The sequence below is a fragment of the Dama dama genome, chromosome 20 (assembly GCF_033118175.1).
Source record: "Dama dama isolate Ldn47 chromosome 20, ASM3311817v1, whole genome shotgun sequence".
NCBI lineage: Eukaryota > Metazoa > Chordata > Mammalia > Artiodactyla > Cervidae > Dama > Dama dama.
This window is the reverse complement of record NC_083700.1, coordinates 105653738-105674491: the sequence shown is the minus strand read 5'-3', so window position 1 is coordinate 105674491 and position 20754 is coordinate 105653738. Positions and strand designations below refer to the sequence as shown.

General features: G+C 50.2%; 1 protein-coding gene across 1 annotated transcript in view; it reads right to left on the bottom strand.

Annotated features, from left to right (window-relative positions):
* Window positions 1-20754, bottom strand: part of GRIK3 (glutamate ionotropic receptor kainate type subunit 3) — a 239198-nt gene that overhangs the window by 18600 nt on the left and 199844 nt on the right. Inside the window, exons 11-13 of the mRNA XM_061120092.1 lie at window positions 9013-9236; window positions 2603-2721; window positions 26-243 (exon numbers count right to left, since the gene is read on the bottom strand). Of these exons, the coding sequence (XP_060976075.1) occupies window positions 26-243; window positions 2603-2721; window positions 9013-9236 (561 nt within the window). The remainder of the gene's footprint in view (window positions 1-25; window positions 244-2602; window positions 2722-9012; window positions 9237-20754) is intronic.

Genomic DNA, 20754 nt, shown 5'->3' with positions numbered 1-20754 from the left:
AGTGAAGGGAGGCAGAGGGTCTCACCTTGAAGAAGGTCATGGTGGCCCCATCTTTGACTGCCCCATACTCGATTTTGGTTTGCTTGGCCAGGTCATCCGCAGAGTCTATGGGTGATTCCATGCGCTCCACGGTCAGAAAGGCAGCCAGGTTGGCCGTGTAGGAGGAGATGATGATCAGCGTGAAGAACCACCAGATGCCACCAATGATGCGTGTGGACAGGGCTTTGGGCATCAGTTCAGACCCTGGGAGGAAGGAGGAGACATGTGGTCCCTGACAATGCCCAGACCAGGGCTGCTCGGTCCTCTGGGTCACAGAATCCACTGATAATCTAGTAACAGCTGAGCCCTCTTCCTTAGACCAGTGGTTCTCGAAGTGTAGTTCCCGGACCGACAGCATCACCTGGGAACTTGTTAGAAATGCACACTCTCAGGCCCCACCTGGGACCTACTGAATCAGTAACTTTAGGGATGGGGCCCAGCAACCTGGGCTCAGTAAGACCTCTAGGTGATCTTGATCTGGGCTAAAATTTAAGAACCACTGCTTGACAAAAACACACACAAGCAGAATATTTATTTCACAGGTATGTCAGACCCTCTGATGTGTATCTGTGAAACACCTGTGTGGTCCCAGGTTCTGAACACCTCAGGGTGTCCCAGGTTCAAGAACCCCTGGGTTCTTGAGTGAATCCTGCTCTTAGCTCTCTGTGTGGTCTTGTGCCCATCATTTTCCCTCTTTGGGACTCAGCAAAGCATCATCCTTCCTCTGTCCCAGCCTCACAAAAATACCACGATGCTGCTGCAATGACATAATTTGAGGAGGAAAGTGTGTTGGAAATGCAAGTGGTATACAAATATAAGATTGTTATATGATGCTTTGCAAGAGGAAAAAAATCAACATTTTTTGAAGCTCTTTGCTGAAATAGAAAGAGTGCCGATCATTCTTTCTTCCCGACCTTGGGTGCGGAGCATAGTTTAGCTGAAACCTTCTAACTGAAGTAATTAACTAGGCGGCTTTCAAGAGATTTAAATAGCAAGTGACTCCTGAACTTTCCAGAATATTTGGACCTGCATCTGAAAAGCGTCTGCTTTGATATGGATGATTTTTTTTTCTCAAAGAAATCACTCAAGGGAGAGTTTTTCAAATACATAACCATTTTTCTCCCTCCTAATCAAAACCTCGTGGGGAATACATCAGGGGCCAATGCTTTGAATAGCAGCAGGAGGTGGAAGAGAAGCTATTACTGTGTGGAGGGGCCTTCAGTTTCTTTCCTAACTGTCACCGAGTACGGATGATGGACAGAGCAGCAAGGTGAGGCTTCAGGATGCTCATGAGTCGTGGGGACAGAATGAGGCGCTTCCCCCTCAAGCTGCCTGTCACGTCCCAGCTGCCGGAGACCACTCCCCCACCCCCGCCCCAGCCTCATCCGCCTGGCCCTCCCCCAGACAAGGGGCTGGAGTTGCCCCCAAAGGGAGAATGACTTATTTTAGTTGTCAGGCTCTGTTGGACCCCATCCCTGGCCTCTGGTGTGGCTGAGAGTTTGCTCAGGTCCAGGGTCCTTCATTCACAGGGCCTGGCAGGCCGTGGGCACTCAGGTCACTGCGATAACATCGGTCATGCATTTCTCTGGCGCCTGCTGGTAGATACTACTGAGGACCAGGGTTTGTGCCAGGCCGTGAGGATACACACACGAGAGATGGACAGGGACATTCTTTGCCCCTTGGATCTCCTTCCCTCCCTGGCCCCCTTTTCGTCCCTTTGTGGGACCCTAACCCAGGCAGAGACTTTGGTCCTTGCCTCCCTCCCCATTCCCTGAGATAAGAGGCTCTGAAAGTGACTTGGTAGACAGAGGCAGTGAGCATTTGGCTCCTGGTCATCAGGGACTGTGGGGGTGGGGTTCTTCTGGGGGTCTTTCCTGGTTGGGGTCCCCTCCTGCTCTGCTCGCCCTCCAGCCTCCAGTGTCTCCACACTCTGCTCCTTGCAGGTGCTCTGCTTTCTGAGATATCTGAGCAGCTGCAAATCTTTCCAGAAGTTGAGCTACTAGTGGGGGGCAGGTACCGTATCCCAAACCTCCCTCAGGAGGATGTGAGAAAAATGGCATCCTTCTGGGTATACCAGGTCTGATGCACTCAGGCTAATGGCCCCAACACAGATGTGCTCCTCTCCTTCTACTGGGCTCCCCAGAGCCAGGCAGTCACCAAGTCCAGTCCGTGCTACATCCTGAAGTTCTCAAAGTCCATCTCTGGCCTCCACCCTCATGGCCACTACCCTGGTTCAGGTCTCACCATCTCATTTCTGCAGTGGCCTTCCACCCAGCCTCCCTGCCTCCAGTCTCCCTCCATCCTCAGCCCAACTTTGCTCAGGCAGATTCTGCAGTGGTGAGAATCAGGGGGTTGACTGCAGGAGACAGGATGCTGTATGTCTATCCCAGCTGGAGCAGGAGGGGCTGGGGATGAGCCCTGCCCTCCGCAGGTATTGGTATATGCTTCAGCCTCAGACAGTGAGCCAGTCCAGCTAGCTCCAGCAGGGGTGGAGCTCAGGGACCTGGGAAAGGACACACACTTGAGCATCCAGGTGTCTCCAACCTTCTAAGGGCACACATACCTTGTTGCATCAAGGACCCCATTCCGAACCAGAAGCTGTTCAGCAGAGTGAAGTTATTTTCCACCACCTCAGAGCCGGGGTTGCAGGGGTGAGCATCATACCACTCATAAGGGCTGAACCTGCAGCAGGAAGAGGGGAGCAATGAGGCAAATCTTCGGGGAGATGGGAGGAAGGGGTGTTCATGCCTTACAAGCTGGCGGTTTAGCAAACAATGATGTGCCGACCACTTTAGCATCAATTCCCTGGTTGTTCTGCTAGGGAGGAAGAGAATGGGAAACCAGAGTCATTTTGCTTCTCGTTTTTTATTGTTAGTGCCCTTTTCTGGTGATAAAAGTAATTCAGCAGTATCTCTTAAAATTAAAAGTGCACATGCCCTTCAACCTAGCAATTCTGCGACTCATTATCCATCGTAGAAAAAACACTCTTACAGGAGCATAAAGAGAAGTGCATGGGGGTATTTATCAAAGCATTGTTTGTAATAGCAAAAAACTGGAAACAACCTAAATGTCCTTCAATAGAGGAATGATTAAATAAACTATGCCACAATTGTACTCTGAAACCTCTCGCAGCTGTTAGAAGAGATGTACCAACAGGGAAAGATCTTCAACACATATTTTTTTTAAGTGATAAAAATAAGAACAATATGATCACATTTACATAAATAGATTCCTGAAGACATAGTTGCATACCTATTTATGTACATTTGAATATAAATGTATATACAGTCTGGAAGGATCCATATCTAAAAAAAAAAAAATCACTATTGACCTCTGGGGAGGGGTGTTAGAAAGGCAGAAGAAATTTCATGGAAGCCTGTTGCTTTGTATGTATTGAATGAACTTCAAAAAATGAGAATAGGCTTTTAAATTACTTGTATACTTTAAAAACCTTGAAATGGAAAAATAGTAAAATACACTCTTCATAAAATATTCAGACAGTATAAAACACAATGAGAAAGTGAAAGTATACCATGATCCCACCTCTTGGGAAGAACAATGTGTTATACCGTTTTTTTCAGATTTTTCCCTCTGAATATACAAATACATGCATGACAGAAAAAAAATGTTATTTAAGCCTCCCTGCCCCCATTGCCTTCTAAGGAAGAGAAGTCCTGATAACTGGAGGGATCTTTGTTTATTGTGTGAATTCCAGTTGAGAAAATGTAAGTTGGAGGGAGCTGGGACACTCCGGAGAGATCGAGAGACTCTGGAGAAGGTCCCCACCAGTCTAGTGTGGTCGGTGTGACTGGTGTGGTGGACGTGGCTGAAGTGGCTTTGTCGGTGTGTCCAGAGTGGCTGGTGTAGGGTCAGATGCTGAGATGAGAGACCGGGAAGGAGAGACATGTCTGATGGAATTTTCTTTTGTTTTTTAAAGTGTGATGAGTTTTAAGGGTGAGGCTGTGACTTTCCATCTCTCTTCTAAAAGCTTTAGTAAATTAAACATTGATCACCAATGCTCACATGAAAAGAATTTGGTTTTCACAAAGTGGAAAGATCCTGCAAATAGGAAATTCCAAAGTGAGGCTTCAAATCAAGATGGGGATTTTCAAAGGGAATGACCATGATCTGGTTAGAGGCTCTAAAAATCCACAAGGAAGCGATAGAGGATGAAGAGAGCAGAGATGAGAGGCTGTTGTGAGAAGGGTTTTAGAGAAAGCCTTTGGAGAGCTGTGCACTCAGGGGCCCCCGCATTCCCACAGTGAGGTCTGGGGAGAGTGGCTTCCACAGGGTGGCTGGGAGAGCTCTACAAGGATGTGATGGATGCTCGCTGGGCAATCTGGAGGACAGGGGTTGGGCTGATGCATGTTTTCTACGAGAGACAGAGAGTAAGTCCTTGCTCCGCAGGACTGGCCCGCAGGCCTGATGTGGTCAGGGCTAACGTTGTTTTCCTGGACCAGATGGGCTTATACAGAAGAGAGATCCATCGCGACTCGTATCCAAGAAAGGCAATGAGACTCCAACAGAGAGAAGCCACAGGGCGGGGGCCACTGAAGGACCAGGGACTGAACAGGGGAGTGGGCTGACGGAGGAAGTACTGCCACAGAGGACCCGCGAGGGGGAAAGGGGAGAAGTCTGAACTGTGCATGAGGATAGAACTGTGGCGGACTATACCCGACTCAGCCTTCTAACTCCTGAGTTGAAAGTGTGTTTGCGCTACAGAGAGACAGACCTAGGGTTTCTGAGCTCTGGAAGTGATCCAAAAAATGACAGGTCCCAGCAGAGCTTTCACTGGGGCAAAGAACTTCACCTCTGTACGCACTGAAAGGTGTGTGTGTTAGTCACTCAGTCATGTCTGACTCTGTGACCCCGTGGACTCTAGCCCACCAGGCTCCTCTGTCCATGGGATTCTCCAGGCGAGAATACTGGAGTGGGTTGCCAGTTCCTTCTCCTGGCAGGTGGGTGAAAAGTGAGTGAGTGACAAAGCAAAGGTGATTTCTGATGAGATCTCATGAGCCCTGCTTTTTTAATGTACATACACACAATATATATGTATATAGATAGATAGATATGATACATGTAGTCATCCTTTTACATAGAAAAAAATCACATCATACCATAATAATGTCTTAGGTCTTGATTTTTCACTTAACAAGCCACCAGCCTCTTTCCAGACCAGTTACTCCTAATGTCCTTTATTCTCCATAACTACTTAATAGGGTTTTTAAAAAATATATTTTTAATACTGAAGTATAGTTGATTTACAATGTTGTGTTAGTTTCAGGTACATAGCACAGAGCTTTAGTTCTATATATATATTCTTTTTCAGATTCTTTTCCATTATAGGTTATTATAAGATATTGAGCATAGCATGTATTATAGTATAGTATTTGCTATACAGTAGGTCCCTGTCATTTACCTATTTTCTGTACAGTAGTGTGTATTTATTAATCCAAAACTCCTAATTTTTACCCTCCCCCCCATCTCCCACCATCCCCTTTGGTAGCCATAGTTTGTTTTCTATGCCTGTGAATCTCCTTCTGTTTTGTGCATAAGTTCCTCTGTATAATTTTTTAGTTAATGGGTGTTCTTAACCACTCCTCTTTCGTTGACACAGCCTGGCCCTTTTTCCCACTGTGATACACGCTGCTGAAAGAAACATCCTTGCTCACACTTCTATGAGTCCCCAGGCCAAAGGGCAGCCTTGTCGAGGGCTTTGCTGAGAAGGCTTTCTAGATTCATGGAGGACTGTAAAGTGAGGCAGGGCTTCCCCGGTGGTTTAGCAGTAAAGAGTCCGCCTGTACTGCAGGAGCCGCAGGAGACGTGGGTTTGATCCTTGGGTAGAGAAGACCCCCTGGAGGAGGGCATGGCAACCCACTCCAGTATTCTTGCCTGGAGAATCTCATGGACAGAGGAGCCTGGCGGGCTACAGTCCATGGGTAGCTCACACAGAGTCAGACATGACTGAAGCGACCAAGCACGCACATGCATGTGAAGTGAGGCTCAGGGGTGACTTTCAACAGGATACATTCCCAGAGGTGGAATTTCTTACCATGATAAAAATAACTGGTCTAGAACAGGTCTCTGGGTTATAAGTCTTGTTGTAGACCTGGGTCCTTCCTACCCCTTGAGGGACGGACAGTGCAGCAGACGCCCACTTCACAGGTGGGCCGGCAGCCTGGGCCCTCCAGCTGCAGTGGTCCTGCAGTCAGGGGGTGGAAGGAACCAAATTCCAACTCCAGTGCCCCAGGAGGGCAGAGGGGTGGAATGGCTGCTGGACAGTAAGGAAGGTGCCACCGAAGTGACTGATGGATCTTGGATTTATGGCTGGTGGCTACAAGGGGCTCTCCAAGTTTTGCAAGTCAGTGGGAGAGACTGACTTGGAGATACCCTGTCTCCCCTGAAGGGTGAAGGCTGAACTCCAGCCCCAGATGACAGGTGTAGACAGAGCACTGACTGTGGCTGGGATCACCTCTTCCCTGAGGTTCTCATCTGTACTGGCTTTGGGTGGAGCGTGACTCCTGGGAGGCTAGACTGGTGGCTTACATTCAGTCCTGCTTCCGGGGTCAAGCACTTAGGATTATCTTCTTGTCATGAGTGCCTACTGGCCTGGTTTCCGTGATGAGAAGCATTGTCCCTCCCTCCCTTTGCTTCTTGCCAAGCATGAAGCAGAATACTCGGGTGGCAGAGAAAGGCCTTGGTCAATGCCTAGACCCCTGATGCTAGCCAGGCATAGGCCAGCCAGTTTGTAGGATGGGCAGTCCTGTGTCTTGCTGGAGTTGCCCAGAGAGAATCTAGACACCTACTCACGCTTTGCAGACCCTGTCTCTCGGGCAGTTGTGTCTAGCTCTCTGGTAGCCAGCAAGCAGGGGTGCAAAGAACACAGGGCACACACAGGGGAGGGGACAGACGACCACTTTCACACTACAGCTGGGCTGTGCTTGACCTCAACGGCATTCCAAAAAATCAAATTAGTGGCTACTTATAAAAGCCATGAGGCATCACATGAAAATCTGAAACTCTGTCTAAAATCATGCACCCCCACAGCACTGGCCCGCATTCCTGCTTGGCCCAGTCTGTTGGAGCTGAGCGGTAATGACCCTTTTCTCCAGGTGTGTGCTCAAGTTTGCCCCAGTCCCCACCACTCCCTGCTGACTACCACCCAGCGTGCTCACTCCCTCATGCTTCCTGTGTGTGCCACTCCTGATTTAAAGTCCGGCAAGTCTTGGTTTGAAGCCCAACTCTGCGACAAAAGGCTTTCTGGCTTTGGGCAAAGACTTAACCCCTCTGAGCCTCAGCTTCTGCTTCTGTAGAGTGGGGATAATTATACTGACCTCACCAGGACTGCTGTAAGGATTTGACAGGATGGGTGTGAATTGTGTTGTGTGAGTGGTAAACTGATGATCATCCTGTGATGCTATTCATGGCTCTGTGACCAAGACCCTTGTCCCTCTCCTCTCTCTCCAGGCATTCTGTGTCATTCCAGCAGCTCCAGAAATCCCCTTTCTTCCAGAAAGTCTCCTCATCCTGACCTTGGGAGTGGTGGGCCCCTACCTGCCTGGCCAGAAGGTAAGGGGTGGAAAGCAGGCTCGGCTGCAGCAGATGAAAGGCCAGGAATTGGAGGGGGATGGGATGCACATCAAATGAGCAAAGCTGATGCTGGGAAAGCTTGAGCCATTTTCGAGGGGGTGGGGAGCCAAGGGGCTGGCGCTGCTAAAATTATGGTGAGAGCTCTGGAGAATGGCTCCTGGCTTTCAAAGGCTTGTTAGACCATTAGAGACAAGAGGCATAATGAAGGTCTCTCTGTGGCAGGCTGGGCTGCCGGCTGGGTGAGCAGGCAGGCAGCACCAGGCCTGCCGGCAGCAAAGGGCCTCGGAGGCAGGACGATTTCCTCTCTCACATCCTTCCCTTTGGTCTGTGTCTGCGTGGGAGGAGGGGGTGAAAAGGAGCAGGGTGGGGAGAAAGCTTTCAAAGAAGACTCAGCAGAGAAAAAGGCCGACACACCAAGTCCTTGGATCTCAGATTGCTTCTCCGGAGAAGTCTTGCATCACACCTTGCTAGAATTTAGAGAAAAAAGAACCAGGGCAAAGGCTGGGGCTGGATCCTGGAGGGAAGGGGCAGAGGGTCAGGGTCCAGGAGCTACCAGCTTGGGGTGGGAGCAGAGCACAGGTGTCCAGGGGGCAGAGATGGGGGTTGCAGATAAAACACTTGGTGACCTGAGTTCAACAAGCCGGAGGTGTCCTTTATTGCTAGGGTGGCCTCAAGGAGTACTGAGTCTTTCTGAGAGTCGGATGTCTCCCCTTCATGGGAGGCCATGAGAATTAAATAAGATAACTGGCTATAAAGGACAGAGCACGGTGCTTGGCACCCAGTAGGTGCTCAGTAAGCACTGGGCTATATCCGTTTCCCAGTGGCCTCTACCTATGACCCACCAGTAAGGATGTGCTATGCCTACTTCATGTGAACAACTGAATATGCAAGGGTATTGCTAGCATGTGTTAGAGGCAGGTAAGGATGTGTGCAAGCCAAGTTTCTGCATGTGTGCATGCGAGCGAGTTTATGTGGCATTGTCCCTCCTGCTGTTGTGGAGTGGATGGGCTTCGTCTGTTTTCTAAGTTTTAGGCTACCTGCTGGGCCACCTGGGTCTGCTGTACTGGGTGCCTGGTCCAAGCGTCCAGCTTTGGGGAGTGATTGAACCTCGCCAAGCCTGCTCACAGGACCTGGGATACAACTGATACCTCTCAAAGTCATGGACACAGACCAGGGTGAAGACTGGAGGATTCAAGTTAGAGGGCCATGAAATGTTCCCTGGGGGATATGAAAGGATCTGAGCCTCAGGGAAAGAGACAGGAGCAGGTAAGCAGTGGTCTGAACCTGAGCCTTCTGCACCAGCTGCTGAGGATGGGGGGGACTTGCCTGGCTCCCTGAGCCCCTAAACCTGGGCCAGAGCTCTGGCCAGAGCATTGCCCTTACCTGGCGATGACAAAGAGGACACAGCTGACACCCAGGTAGGCGAGGAGCACATACATCCAGATGTCTGGGGACAGGGGGTTGAGGAAGGAGAAGACACTAGGGTTGGTGCCATTGGGCTTGCGATAGAGGATGCTCACGCCGAGGGTCATGAAGGGCTTGGAGAAATCGATGGCCTTCTCACGGACGTGGGTGATGGTCAGGGGGGCCACGGCCAGATCTGCCTTCTGCAGTGAGAGAGACACAGACAGACTATGAGCAAAGCCTAAGACTAGCAGGGGACAGAACATCCCTTCTTGAAAGGAGGAGAGATGAGGAAGTGAAGTGGAGTTTGTTGCCTGAACCCCGGAACACTTTAACACTCTTAACACTCTTCAGTTTCACTATTTACTAACTCTTCTTCTGGGCCAGGCAATGCCCAGGGTGTTGGGAGACAACAGTGCATTAGACTTAAACCCCTGTTATCCAAGAGCTGATGGCCTTGAGGAAGAGGACAGTGGTATCAACACGTGGAGAATGGAACACTATCACAGCTGTAACCCATGTGGTCCATTCTCAAAATGGTGCCTTGTCAAATATAGTTCAGCAATCCACAAATATTTAAAAATAGCTCGTGTTCTTTCTTTGTGACTTTCAAATGTCATGAAGAGGACATAGAATCCACAGCGCCCCTTGTTTCTATCCGTTTTCCTTTCCTATCTACTTCTCGCATGCTTCACCCCATTTTGCATAGTCTATATATCCTCAGGGCCCCAAAAACCTGTTGGACAAAAATAATACTCTCTTTGGCGGGAAAGGGCGGGGGGGGGGGGGAATGAAACAGACAAATTTTGAGCCCTCTTTAGTAGCAGAGGGGAGGGAACAGAACAGAGCAGGGGAGGCAGGGAAGGGGTTGGAGAAAGCTAGGGATGTTCACACGCCGATGAAGCTTACCCCATCACAATTTTAACGAGGGGAGTAATTAGAGTGTCATATCTCTAGTCTGAGCTTTCTCTGATTAAAAATCTGCAGTCTCCCCTTCCCACCTTTGCAGGCTTGCCCCAATGCTCTCCTCCAGCTCAAGGTCCCACTTACCTGCTTCTTGTTTACCACATTCCCTTCTTGACCTCCGTGTTTTACACATGCTGTGCCCTGTTGAGAATGCCTCTCCCTGCTAATTTTCACCGCCTTAAATGTTCCTTTGCACATGCTACCTCTTCCAAGAAGCCCTCCCTGATAACCTCCAATTCTAAACGCCCATGAAGCTCCCTCTGTCCTGTGGTAAGGTCCTAACCTGCTCAGTTGAAATGGCAGTATGTGCAGGTATGCGTCCTTTTGTCATATCTGCCTACTTACCTCTAAATTCCTAAGCGTAGTTGGGACTATGGCTGGTTCACTGCTTAGCTTTTCTACTCCCAAGCCCCATCTCAGCCTAGGCAGTGTTTGTTAATTAATAATGTTTCCCTCTGAGAGGCTTTCCCTTGGGCTCCTGTGGATATTTACCAGAATGTGAACAAAATAATCACTGCCCTTCCTCAGATGGGGCAGAACAGAATGGGAGGCTGAGTCCTAAAGACCAGCACTAAAGACCCTTTCGCTAAGGGCGGCAGCAGCTGCCTCTGAGAACCCCCTTCCAAACAACAGTCCCTAGGCAGCCACCTGCTGACTTGGCCCAGCTTAATTAGTGGATTAATTAATTAAACAATTAATTAATTATTTTGTGAGATCCACCAGGCACTAGGGATACACAGCTGAGCCAAACAGACATGGTTTCTGCCTTTATGGGGCTTACAGTCTAGTAGGGAAAATGGACATTAACCAAATTCTTTTCTAAGTGGTAGCTGTTAACACACCTCTGACTTCACCAATCCTAGAATAGAAACCAGCAACCAAGTTGAAATGAGACTTCAAGGCAAGGGGGATTGATATGGGTAGAACCCCAGCTCTAAAATGACTCTGCTGGTGCCCCAGGCTGGGGGACATTGGCAAACACATAACCCTGATGTTGCTCACCCCACTGTTTCTCCTTCTAATACCAGCCCCCGTGGCTGATTATTGACACTAGGAGCCCGAGGCTTTAGTGAATCTTAGGACTACTTGGGAACATCAAAGAAGGGGAGCCTATTAGAAAGGCTGTTTCATACTGGCATCTTTCTTTGGTACATTTCTAAACGTGTGTGTTGGAACTTGCCTAGCTTTGAAGGCAAGGGAGAAGAAATGGGCAGCTGCTGCCACCTCGGGTCCTTGGAGCACTCTCATCTCGGGGTGTGTACAAAGGAAAGCAATAAAAGGAGAGAGAACTGTCAGGGAAGGTGCCCAGTGACTGGTGTGTATTTGGTCAAGACCTACTGTGCAACAGTCGGGGGTGCAGAGGTGAGCAAGAGACGCAGCTCTGCTCCCATGCAGCTTCCAGGCAAGGGAATACCTATTGGAGGCTGTGGATAAGATTCCAAGTGGAGTGGGAACTGCAGTGGGACATTCTGGAGGGTCCCTTTGAGTCCTGAAGTTCTAGGATTCCTATAATGTTGACATGTCTCTAGAACTTGGCTTCCCCTAGCCCTGTCCTTTCAAAGCACATCACTTTGGGAGGCTCTGTTCTGACTCCAAAGTCATCATCATTGCTCATTTGGAACTGGTCTCTGGGAATGACTTCTAGGGCTTGGAGGGGATTCTTGGGAAGAACCTCAAAGTCAGCGGTGGCAAATCTTCCTTTGGCTTTTGATGGCAGGTTGGATGAGAGCGTTAGTAACTGGAGGATCAAAGTGTTTGTGGCCAAAGCTTTTCCCAACTAGGAGTATTCCTGGGCTACTCAGAAAGCCAATCATAGGGCCACAGGCCCTCTTTCTTTCCCCAGATGGTCTCAGAAGCTCCCCACCAGCCTTTCTGCTCTCTGGTTTTAATGGTATTAGAAGGCAAAGGGTGTCTAGGCATTCTGTGCCTACAGCAGCAAGACAGCTGGTCAACCCGACTTCCTTTATGAGAAGTTTTGATGTGTGTTCTCCCTTGGGCTTCAGCAAGGCTGGAGTTCTCCACTTTGGTTTAGGCAGGAAATACTACATTTCACCGTTGGTTACGATTTCTTTGAAAAAGGCATTATTTTGTCCAACTTCCCTTGAAAGAGCCGAACAGATGTCAAGCCTTTGCTGTTTCAGCTCATTACTCAGAATGAAAGGCCCAATCTTGGCAGGCTCTTCCTACTTGTGCAAGTTTTCTTTGAGGATGACTCATAAAATCATAGGCTGTCAGAGCTGGACAAGAGACCTTCAGCACATCTATTCCAACCTGTACTATTTATGGAGGGAAACTGAGGCTCACAGAGGGTCGGAAGACTTTGCTCTCAGTAATTATGTCCTTGAACAAACCAAATCTCTGACTCGCCCGACATATTCATTGGTCTTATGGTTGGTTTGTTAGCCCCATCTGCCTCACTGAAGACCTTCCATACCTTTTTCTATAAACTTCTGAACCAGACAGGATAGCACTTCCAGGACTCCATAACCATAAGCAGCTTTCTACTTACAAAGAAGCTGTCCTACTCTCCTCCAAGCTTACATGAGGTCAACCAGCACCACTTGCTTTGCCACGTTAAGCTGTAGCTTAACTAGCTGTGACTCCACATTTTTGCCCTTTGTATCCAGGCCCCTTGGCTGCTGGTCAGACACTAGCCTCATGCCTCAGAGCGAAACCCGGCAAGCCTCAGCTTGGACCTGTGTCTGGTGTCACCCTGTTGGCACCTGCCTACTTTGATTCCCAAGTAAGATCTTGACCAGATTCCCCATCTATGTGCTCTGCCTCTTGACTGGGGTCCCCCCAGGGCACCTGCTTGCTGACTATGACTTGTTATAGTTTAAATATACCTTTTGTGGGAAGAACTACTATCTTTTGTGGATACTTCTGGTAGCTCAGCTGGTAAAGAATCCACCTGCAAATGCAGGAGATCCCGGTTCGAATCCTAGGTCAGGAAGATCTGCTGGAGAAGGGATAGGCTACCCATTCCAGTATTCTTGGGCTTCCCTAGAGGCTCAGTTGGTAAAGAACCGCCTGCAGTGTGGGAGACCTGGGCTCGATCCCTGGGTTGGGAAGATCCCTTGGAGAAGGGAAAGGCTACCCACTCCAGTATTCTGGCCTGGAGAATCCCATGGACTACAGTCCATGGGGTCGCAAAGAGTTGGACATGACTGAGCGACTTTCACTTTCACTTATACACCAAGCGCTGCTGTGTGTACTATATGTATTACCTTATGTGACCCTCCCAGCAGTCCCATGATGTAGTAAACATGAACACCACATCCCAGGTAAGGGTAATGTGGTTCAACTAGGCTAGGAGATTTGGTCAAGCTTGTGAGTGGTCAGTGGCATTGGTGATACAGAAATGAGCAGAGCTGCCTTCCAAGCTGATGAGTGGCTGAGCCAGTGCATGGACCCAGTTGACCATGACCTCAAACTCGAATGTTTTATCACTCTACATACCAGCCACATTCAGTGAGTTGAATTGTGCATCCTCTTCCAAATATGTTCAAGCCCTAACACTTGCTACATGTGAATGTGACATTACCTGGAAATAGGCTCCTCCTCCCCTTGCCTACTCCCCACTAAAACAGTATCTTATTATTGCCACTATGATTAAATAATCTTAGAGATATTCCTGAGTAGAGTAACTGGGACTTTGCTAAGGAAGGACTCACTTTTTATGTCTTCAGTGGGATTGTTCACGCCCCCAAAGATCTGTTTTTCTCTCAAGCTCCTGCCGAGTGCCCCTAAATCCATTGGTGACCAAAACAGCCTCTTCTGAGTGTGCAGCCTTATGGAAGTCTCCTGGCACAAGCCTGTTTTTAAATTCAGACTCTCTGCATCACAAGAGTTCCCTTAGATGTCCCCCAGCAACACACCCCACGTGGTTTAAAATCCCCCTAATACTACTGTCTAATTATCAGAAGAGCTAAAATAAAACAATGTTGATCATACCAAATGGCAATGAGGATGCAGAGCAACTGGATCCCTCACAGGTGGTTGGTGGGGATGTATAATGGTGAAGCCACTGAAGTAACTGGTTATTATGAAAAGACAGAACTCAGGAACAGCTAGATGGAGGAGACACATAGGGCAAGTTATACAGGACTGGGTGTGGTGCTTCCATGCTCTCTCTTTCACTGGGCGTCCCATCCTCCCCACATTGTCACGTGTTCACCAACCCAGAAGCTCTGGAAATTAGGCTCTTGTGGAAGTCACCAAGTTAAGATGAAGTCATACTGGATTAGGGTGAGCTCTAAATCCAATGACTGATGTTCTTATAAAAGAGGAGAGGATACACAGATACACATGGAGGAGCCATGTGATGATGGAGGCAGAGACTGGAGTAATGTAGCTTTGAGCCAAAGATTCCAGGGATTGCCAGCCACAGCAGACATTAGGAGAGTCATTGAACAAATGCTCCCTCCAAAGGGACCAACTCTGCAGACACCTTGATTTCTGATTTCTGGCCTCCAGAACTGAGAGGGAATAAACTTCTGTTGTTTTAAGTCCCTAGGTTTGTGACGGCCCAAGGACACTCATACACATATTACTCAGATTCTGGGGAGGCCGCATGCAACTCCCTGGACCACCTGCTGCCAGCCCTGCTCCTGCACCTGATCCATTCTGGTAGGCGAGTTTTATGGCTGGGCCCACCCTGCCCTTCCTGAGCTCACACTGCATTCTCAGAGACCTGAACTTGACTCTGGCTCCTGACCATGACTGCCTGGGCCTCCCCAGAATACACTTTGCAATACCTGGTCATGCCTGGGAACCCTGTGGCTGCAGGAACATGCTGATTTGCCCCTACTTTCCACCAGGTCCTTGTACTTCTACTTCCAAAGCCACCCAAGAAAACAAGGCTCACTCTTGCCACACAGGCAGGACTTGAACCCGGGGCTCTGTCTGCTGGCTCTCTGCCCACATCTCTAGTGTGTGGGATCCATGGAATTCACCTTCCATTCTTTCCCCAAAGTGTTGTTTCTCCAAATAGAATCTTGTCTGATTCCCAATGCTGCTTAGTATATGTTGAGACTTTTCCCTCTGCCCTCCAGAAAATTCTTATTATGGGTTCATGAAGGCATTAACAATCTAGCTGGTGCTGTCCAACAGAACTTTCTGCCATGATGTAAATGCTTCGTATCTTCACTGTCCAATATGGTAGCCACTGGCCACAAGTAGAATTTGAAATGTGGCTTGTATAACCGAGGAACTAAATTTATACTTTGATTTCATTCATTTTAAATTAAGTAATTTAAATTAATGTAACCAGTTGATTTTAATTAAAGTTCAAGTTTAAATAACCCCATGCGGCTGGTGGCTACAGCATTAGAAAGTGCAGTTCCAGTCCTGCCTGCCTCTACAGTCTCACCTCCCATCTTGTTCCCCCTGGTTCTCTGCCCACTGGCTTCTTTCAGACCCTCCAGTCCATGCTCACCTCAGGACCTTTGCACAATACTCTTCTCTACCTGGAACTTCTTCCTCCTTGAAGTCTTTGTCTAGCTCATATCTGCTTCTCCTTCAGATCTCAGCTCAAACATCACTTCCACAGACAAAATCCTCAGATGACATCCAGCCTCCCCGGTGATGACTCTCACAGCACCAGGTACTTGTGCTCTTAGCACGGATCACAGTTGTGATTTCAGAGGTTTTGAGTGATTTCCTCTCTACTGGCCCATGAGCTCCTGAGAGCTGGCCTGAGTCAGTGTCTTTTCACTATGGTATGCCCTCCACCTAACACAGTGTTCAGCTCACAGCAGGCCTCCAAGGAGAGACTTGGGGACTGAATGAATGGGATGTTGCTGGTTTAGAAGAGACACTCAGAGCCGGCTGGCTGGGCACCTCGCAGTTTCTAAGAGCAAGTCACAGAGCAAGTTCATCTGCTGATGAACCCCAGACTCCAAGCTGAAGAAAACACAGAGCCCCCTGAAAAGCCCTAGACATTAACCTGACAGCCAGCAACCTCAATAACGCACATATCTGAACAGAGGGGAAAGGAGTGCTAGTAAATTCATGAATGTTAGCGGATGGGTCCGCTTCTAACACCTGTGATTCACAGGCCAGCTTCCTGAGCTGATGGCAGCCTCATGGCCTGACAGTGAGGAATGATGCTGTGTTTCTCCCTGGCCTGGGAGAGCAGCGGATTCCTGAGTCCCAGCAGGCACCATGCTGTACCTCTGTCTCCAGGAAGCATGAGCAGGTCCTCCTGCTTCGTAGTCACAGGGACCCTGGGGATGGATGAGCTATGGCTCCATCTCCTATCTCTAGTGGCTCTCTTTCCCCATCCCACAGGGCCCTAAAAGTGGCATCGGCCCAGACAGGCCCTGCCCAGTCAAGCCCAAGGACCCGGGGACAGGGAGCCCCTCCCTCTGCAGGCTGTGAGGTCCGAGTTGTACATTCCCATAGCCCCTGCACTGGTCCTCACACAGCTGAATGTTAATTTGTAAGTCACTGCTTAACATCTAGCTCCTCTGCTGGGACATAAGTTCTGGTTGGGGAGGGTGCAGGGTAGAGGGAGGTGGGTAGGGACTATATTTATTTCACTCGCTGATGCATCTCTAGGATTAGTACCAAGGCAGGCAAAAAGCAGGGGCTTGGTATGGTTTTGTTGGAAGACTGAGCATCAAAGTCCCCCCAAGAGTTTTGATCAACCCCTACTCCAGCCTGTGGGCTGAGCTCTGGCCTGTTTCCCTGTTCAGCAGCCCCATTCTCTCTGAGGCCATGCTGACCCCTGCCAGCCTGCCAGGTCCTGACTGTCTCTCACCAGCCTCCCTCCAGAGTTTGGACGCTGCACTGCATCCTTGCCCTTAATGGCAACCTTTCTTATGACCATCAGTGGTCCCTAGCATTCACTGATAGCCCTCACTTGTCCTCATGGCCCTCTTCAGTCAGGTCCTAGGGACATTTTCAGCTCCATGGCACCCTCAGTGACAGCCCTGGGGAGGGGCCCCCTCTGCAGGGCATCTGTTTCCCCCTGCCCCCCCAAGCCTGACCTGCTCCATCTGGGACTCTGCCCTGCCCCAGGAGGGGCTCCCAGCATGCCTTGCTGCAAAGCGCCCTTTTCTCAGCTAGAAGAGTGGACTTGGGTAAAGCCTTCCCCGGCCTTGCAAACAGGGGTTGGGTCCAACACATACAGGACAGAAACAAGGTCTCTGTCCCAGTTAGGAGGATGATGGGACACAGGAGGGTGATGGTGGTGTGTCTTTGAGACCAGATCTTCCTATCACATATGCTAGCCTACCTGGAGGCTGGGAGACCTGAGTGCGTAGTCTCAAGGCCATGGCTGTTACTGGGGGACATCTTTTCAAGTCCCTGCCCCTCCTCCCTCTGCCCCTCACGTACCATCTTCTGCTGCATACCAGGGAGCTAGAAATCACCCAGACCCCCTCTCTGGATGCTGCCAGCCAAGGGCATGGGAAAGGCATTTCCTGAGTTACCCTCACCTCTCGCAAGTCTTCAGTACCTTCCTCCAGGCTTTCTTGGGATGGATCATTGGCAACTTCCCATTGGTTTCCGATCAGTGGGATCTCTCAGCCCAGGCCCCAGCCCGGGAGCCAAGGAAGCTCTTTCACTTACCACACTCCTCTTACAGAACAGTGACATCTATTCACACAGTCATAGATTACTGCCTGTTTCCTCCCCTAGAAAGTAAGATCCTGACACTCAGGGAATGGATCCTGACTGTTTTGTTCACACTGTATCCATGGCACCTAGCATGGGACTTAACTGAATAAATTGAATGAACAAATAAATGAATAACCTGATCAAAGGAGGCATTGGCTGGATTCTCCCTCTGAGGTTTACAAGAGGTCACCCAGTGAGCCTTCTCTTGGGGCCTGGGGCACCGCCATTCTTGGGGGAGGGTACCCTGAGTCATGAGCGGTGTCCATTGATGTCCTCCCAGCCAGCCAGTGCCGCACTTATCAATCAGCAATGTAGCTACCGATAACCTCAGAAAAGCTTGTATATATCTAAAGAGATGGGACAGGTGCTAGAAACTTCCTAAGTGTTGACCGAGGAGTTATGTATCCACGATTCACACATAGGCCTCCTGAACTGATGGACGCCCTGGAGTGAGACGTGAAGCCTGTGCCTTTCCCAGGCCTGGGAGAATGGCCCGCTCCTGAATCCCCACAGGGCTGTCTTTCAGGACGGCTCAGCTGGCGTTCCCCACTTTGTGGCACACTATGGGGGATACACCACACCTCCATTCCCTTCCCTAGAATATACCCCCTCCCCTATTCCCTACATATCTGCAAGGCTGGGGTCTGCCCAGGGTCCGCCCAGGGAACCTTACTGCTCACCCCACAGGACCCCAGGAGGGCAGAGACTTCAGCAACCTAGGTGCCCCCATTCACGTCAGTACCCACATCTGAGCCCTGAATATCTCTCCTTCATTTTTCAAGTTTCAGCTCCAAGAGTCACCTCTGCAGGCAAGTCTGAGTCATTTTCCTGCTTTATATTCCCAAAGTCCCCTATACATATTCCCCCTTGCAGCACTGATCAAAATTTTAATGAAATTTAACTCAGCTGATTCACTGCTTGTTCCTAGAGGGGCAGGAATCACGTTGACCTTGGTTGCTCCTACATCTCCTGTCACCGCCGTGGGTCTGGTACGTCATTTGTGCTTGGCTCACCCCTCTCATGCACCAGGTCAGACCCTCTGGCCACCACCAGCCTCATACAGGCACAACTGACAGCATTTCACCTCCTGTCTACCTGGGCACTTCTCGCACACAGACACCCCCTGCCCCCACAACTTTCTGTGGATGCTCCTGCAGGGTCCTGACTGGTTCCCATGTCTGCCCTGCCAAACCCAGAAATGCATGGAAGTCAGGAGCCAGTGGATACACCTATTCCTCTTCTCCCTTCACCCCAAGAGATGGCTCTGAAACACACTTTGTCAGGCTTTTCTGGGGTGCTGACTTGGATTAGTCTCACTCAGTGGTGACCAGCTCAATATGACATCCTTGTATTGGCCTTCCCTCCCCTCTGCTCCACTTCCCTGCCCTGACTCTCCCCGGCATCATACCCTCCAACTCAGTCAGCAGTGGCCATCTATGCCTCCTCCTCAGGCCCCGCCCTCCAGGAGCCCAGGCCCCACCCTCCAGGAGCCCAGGCCCCACCCCAGGAGCCCAGGCCCCACCCTCCAGGAGCCCAGGCCCCACCCTCCAGGCGCCCAGGCCCCGCCCCAGGAGCCCAGGCCCCACCCCCCAGGAGCCCAGGCCCCACCCCAGGAGCCCAGGCCCCGCCCCCAGGAGCCCAGGCTGAAACAGGGCTCCATGAAGCTTTGCAGAAAGAATGAAGGAACAATTCTCAGCAGGAGGGTTGGCTTGTTCCTGTTGCTCCCTCTGACCTCAGCTTCTTTTCAACAGCCCCCTCGGCCCTGCAGCTCTATTGCTACCTTGCTCCTTGTCCTCTCTCACACCTGGTTGTCTAGACCCCTACCTCCTGCCAGGCTCTTTCCACATCTTTCCAGGCTGGTCCAAACCCATTTTTGTCCAGCCCCTTCCATGAACCAGGGAAACTGCCTTATGTTACAATGAGATGTAACAATTTCAAGATAAAAGAATGAACAGCTTCCTGTGGCCAGAGGGCATTCAGGCCTCCCTTTGAGGCCAGGCTCCTGTTCCCTCTTAGTCCCCTACTGTTTAAGGGCCTGGGAGAGCAGCCAGGACAGGACTCCTTGGTCTCTGAGAGCAAAGCTTGGGGAGGCCAGGCTGGGGTGCTCACAGAAGCCATGCTGGGGCTGACCTATACCCCTAGGAGATGGCACTCGTGCTAACCCATGGATGCAGTTCCATCCTCACCTGCCTCCACCTCCCCACCTGCTGCTTCAGACCCTGTGTCCACACCTTCCCAGCAACCTCTTTCCTCCTTTGGCTCCATCGCCCACTCTTCCTGGCTCTCCTCCCTCCGCTCTGGCCTTGCAAGAGTGGGCATCACGTGGAGGCCTCCTTTTCACCCCATTCTCACACCATTGAGGGTCCTGCCCCCAGTCCTCTCTTTTCTCTCCATCAATCCCCACTCTAAGTGTCCAGCCACAAGGGCAGTCACCTCTAGGAACCGCAATCCCACCATGATGTCAGAATCTCTCCCGGATCATCTGCTTTCCCAGGAAGCTCTGTCTCTGGGGATGATGCCACCCTCTCCCCAGCCATCCAAGCTAGAATTTCACACCATGTCCTTGATTCCTCCCTACCCTTCTCCTCCTTCATCCAGTCAACTGCCAACCTCATTGATTCTACCTTCATGGCTCCATCCTGTGCCATCAACTTCTCTCCTTTCTGACCACAATCCTTGGGGGCCACCATGCTCTCCTTCACCCAGGTCCCAGGGGTGGCCTCCAGACTGGCTGCAGTTTAACCTGGCAGCACGAATCTCAATTTGATGTCACCTCCTTGCTCTGCATCTTTCAGCTGTGCCTTGTAGCTCTCGGGATTAAAACAAAATTCCTCAAGTTAGCACCCAAGGTCCTTCAAGGCTCATCTCTTGCCCCCTTCTCCAGCAGCAGCCTCTCCTCTTGGTTCCAGGCTTTCCACACTTAGAGCTCTGTCTCCATACTCCCCAGCAAGATCCCAGGCACCTGGTGCCGGAACAGAAGCTCTGGACGGCAGGTTTCGGGAAAGGTCTCCAGTGCAGTAAGTGGGTGATGTGTCACGTGCACCTCAATTCCCTGTGACTCTGATCAATGTGAGTCAGTTCCCTGAGTCTCCTTTTTAGATTCAAAGGGGCAAGATCCAGATCCCGGGGCAC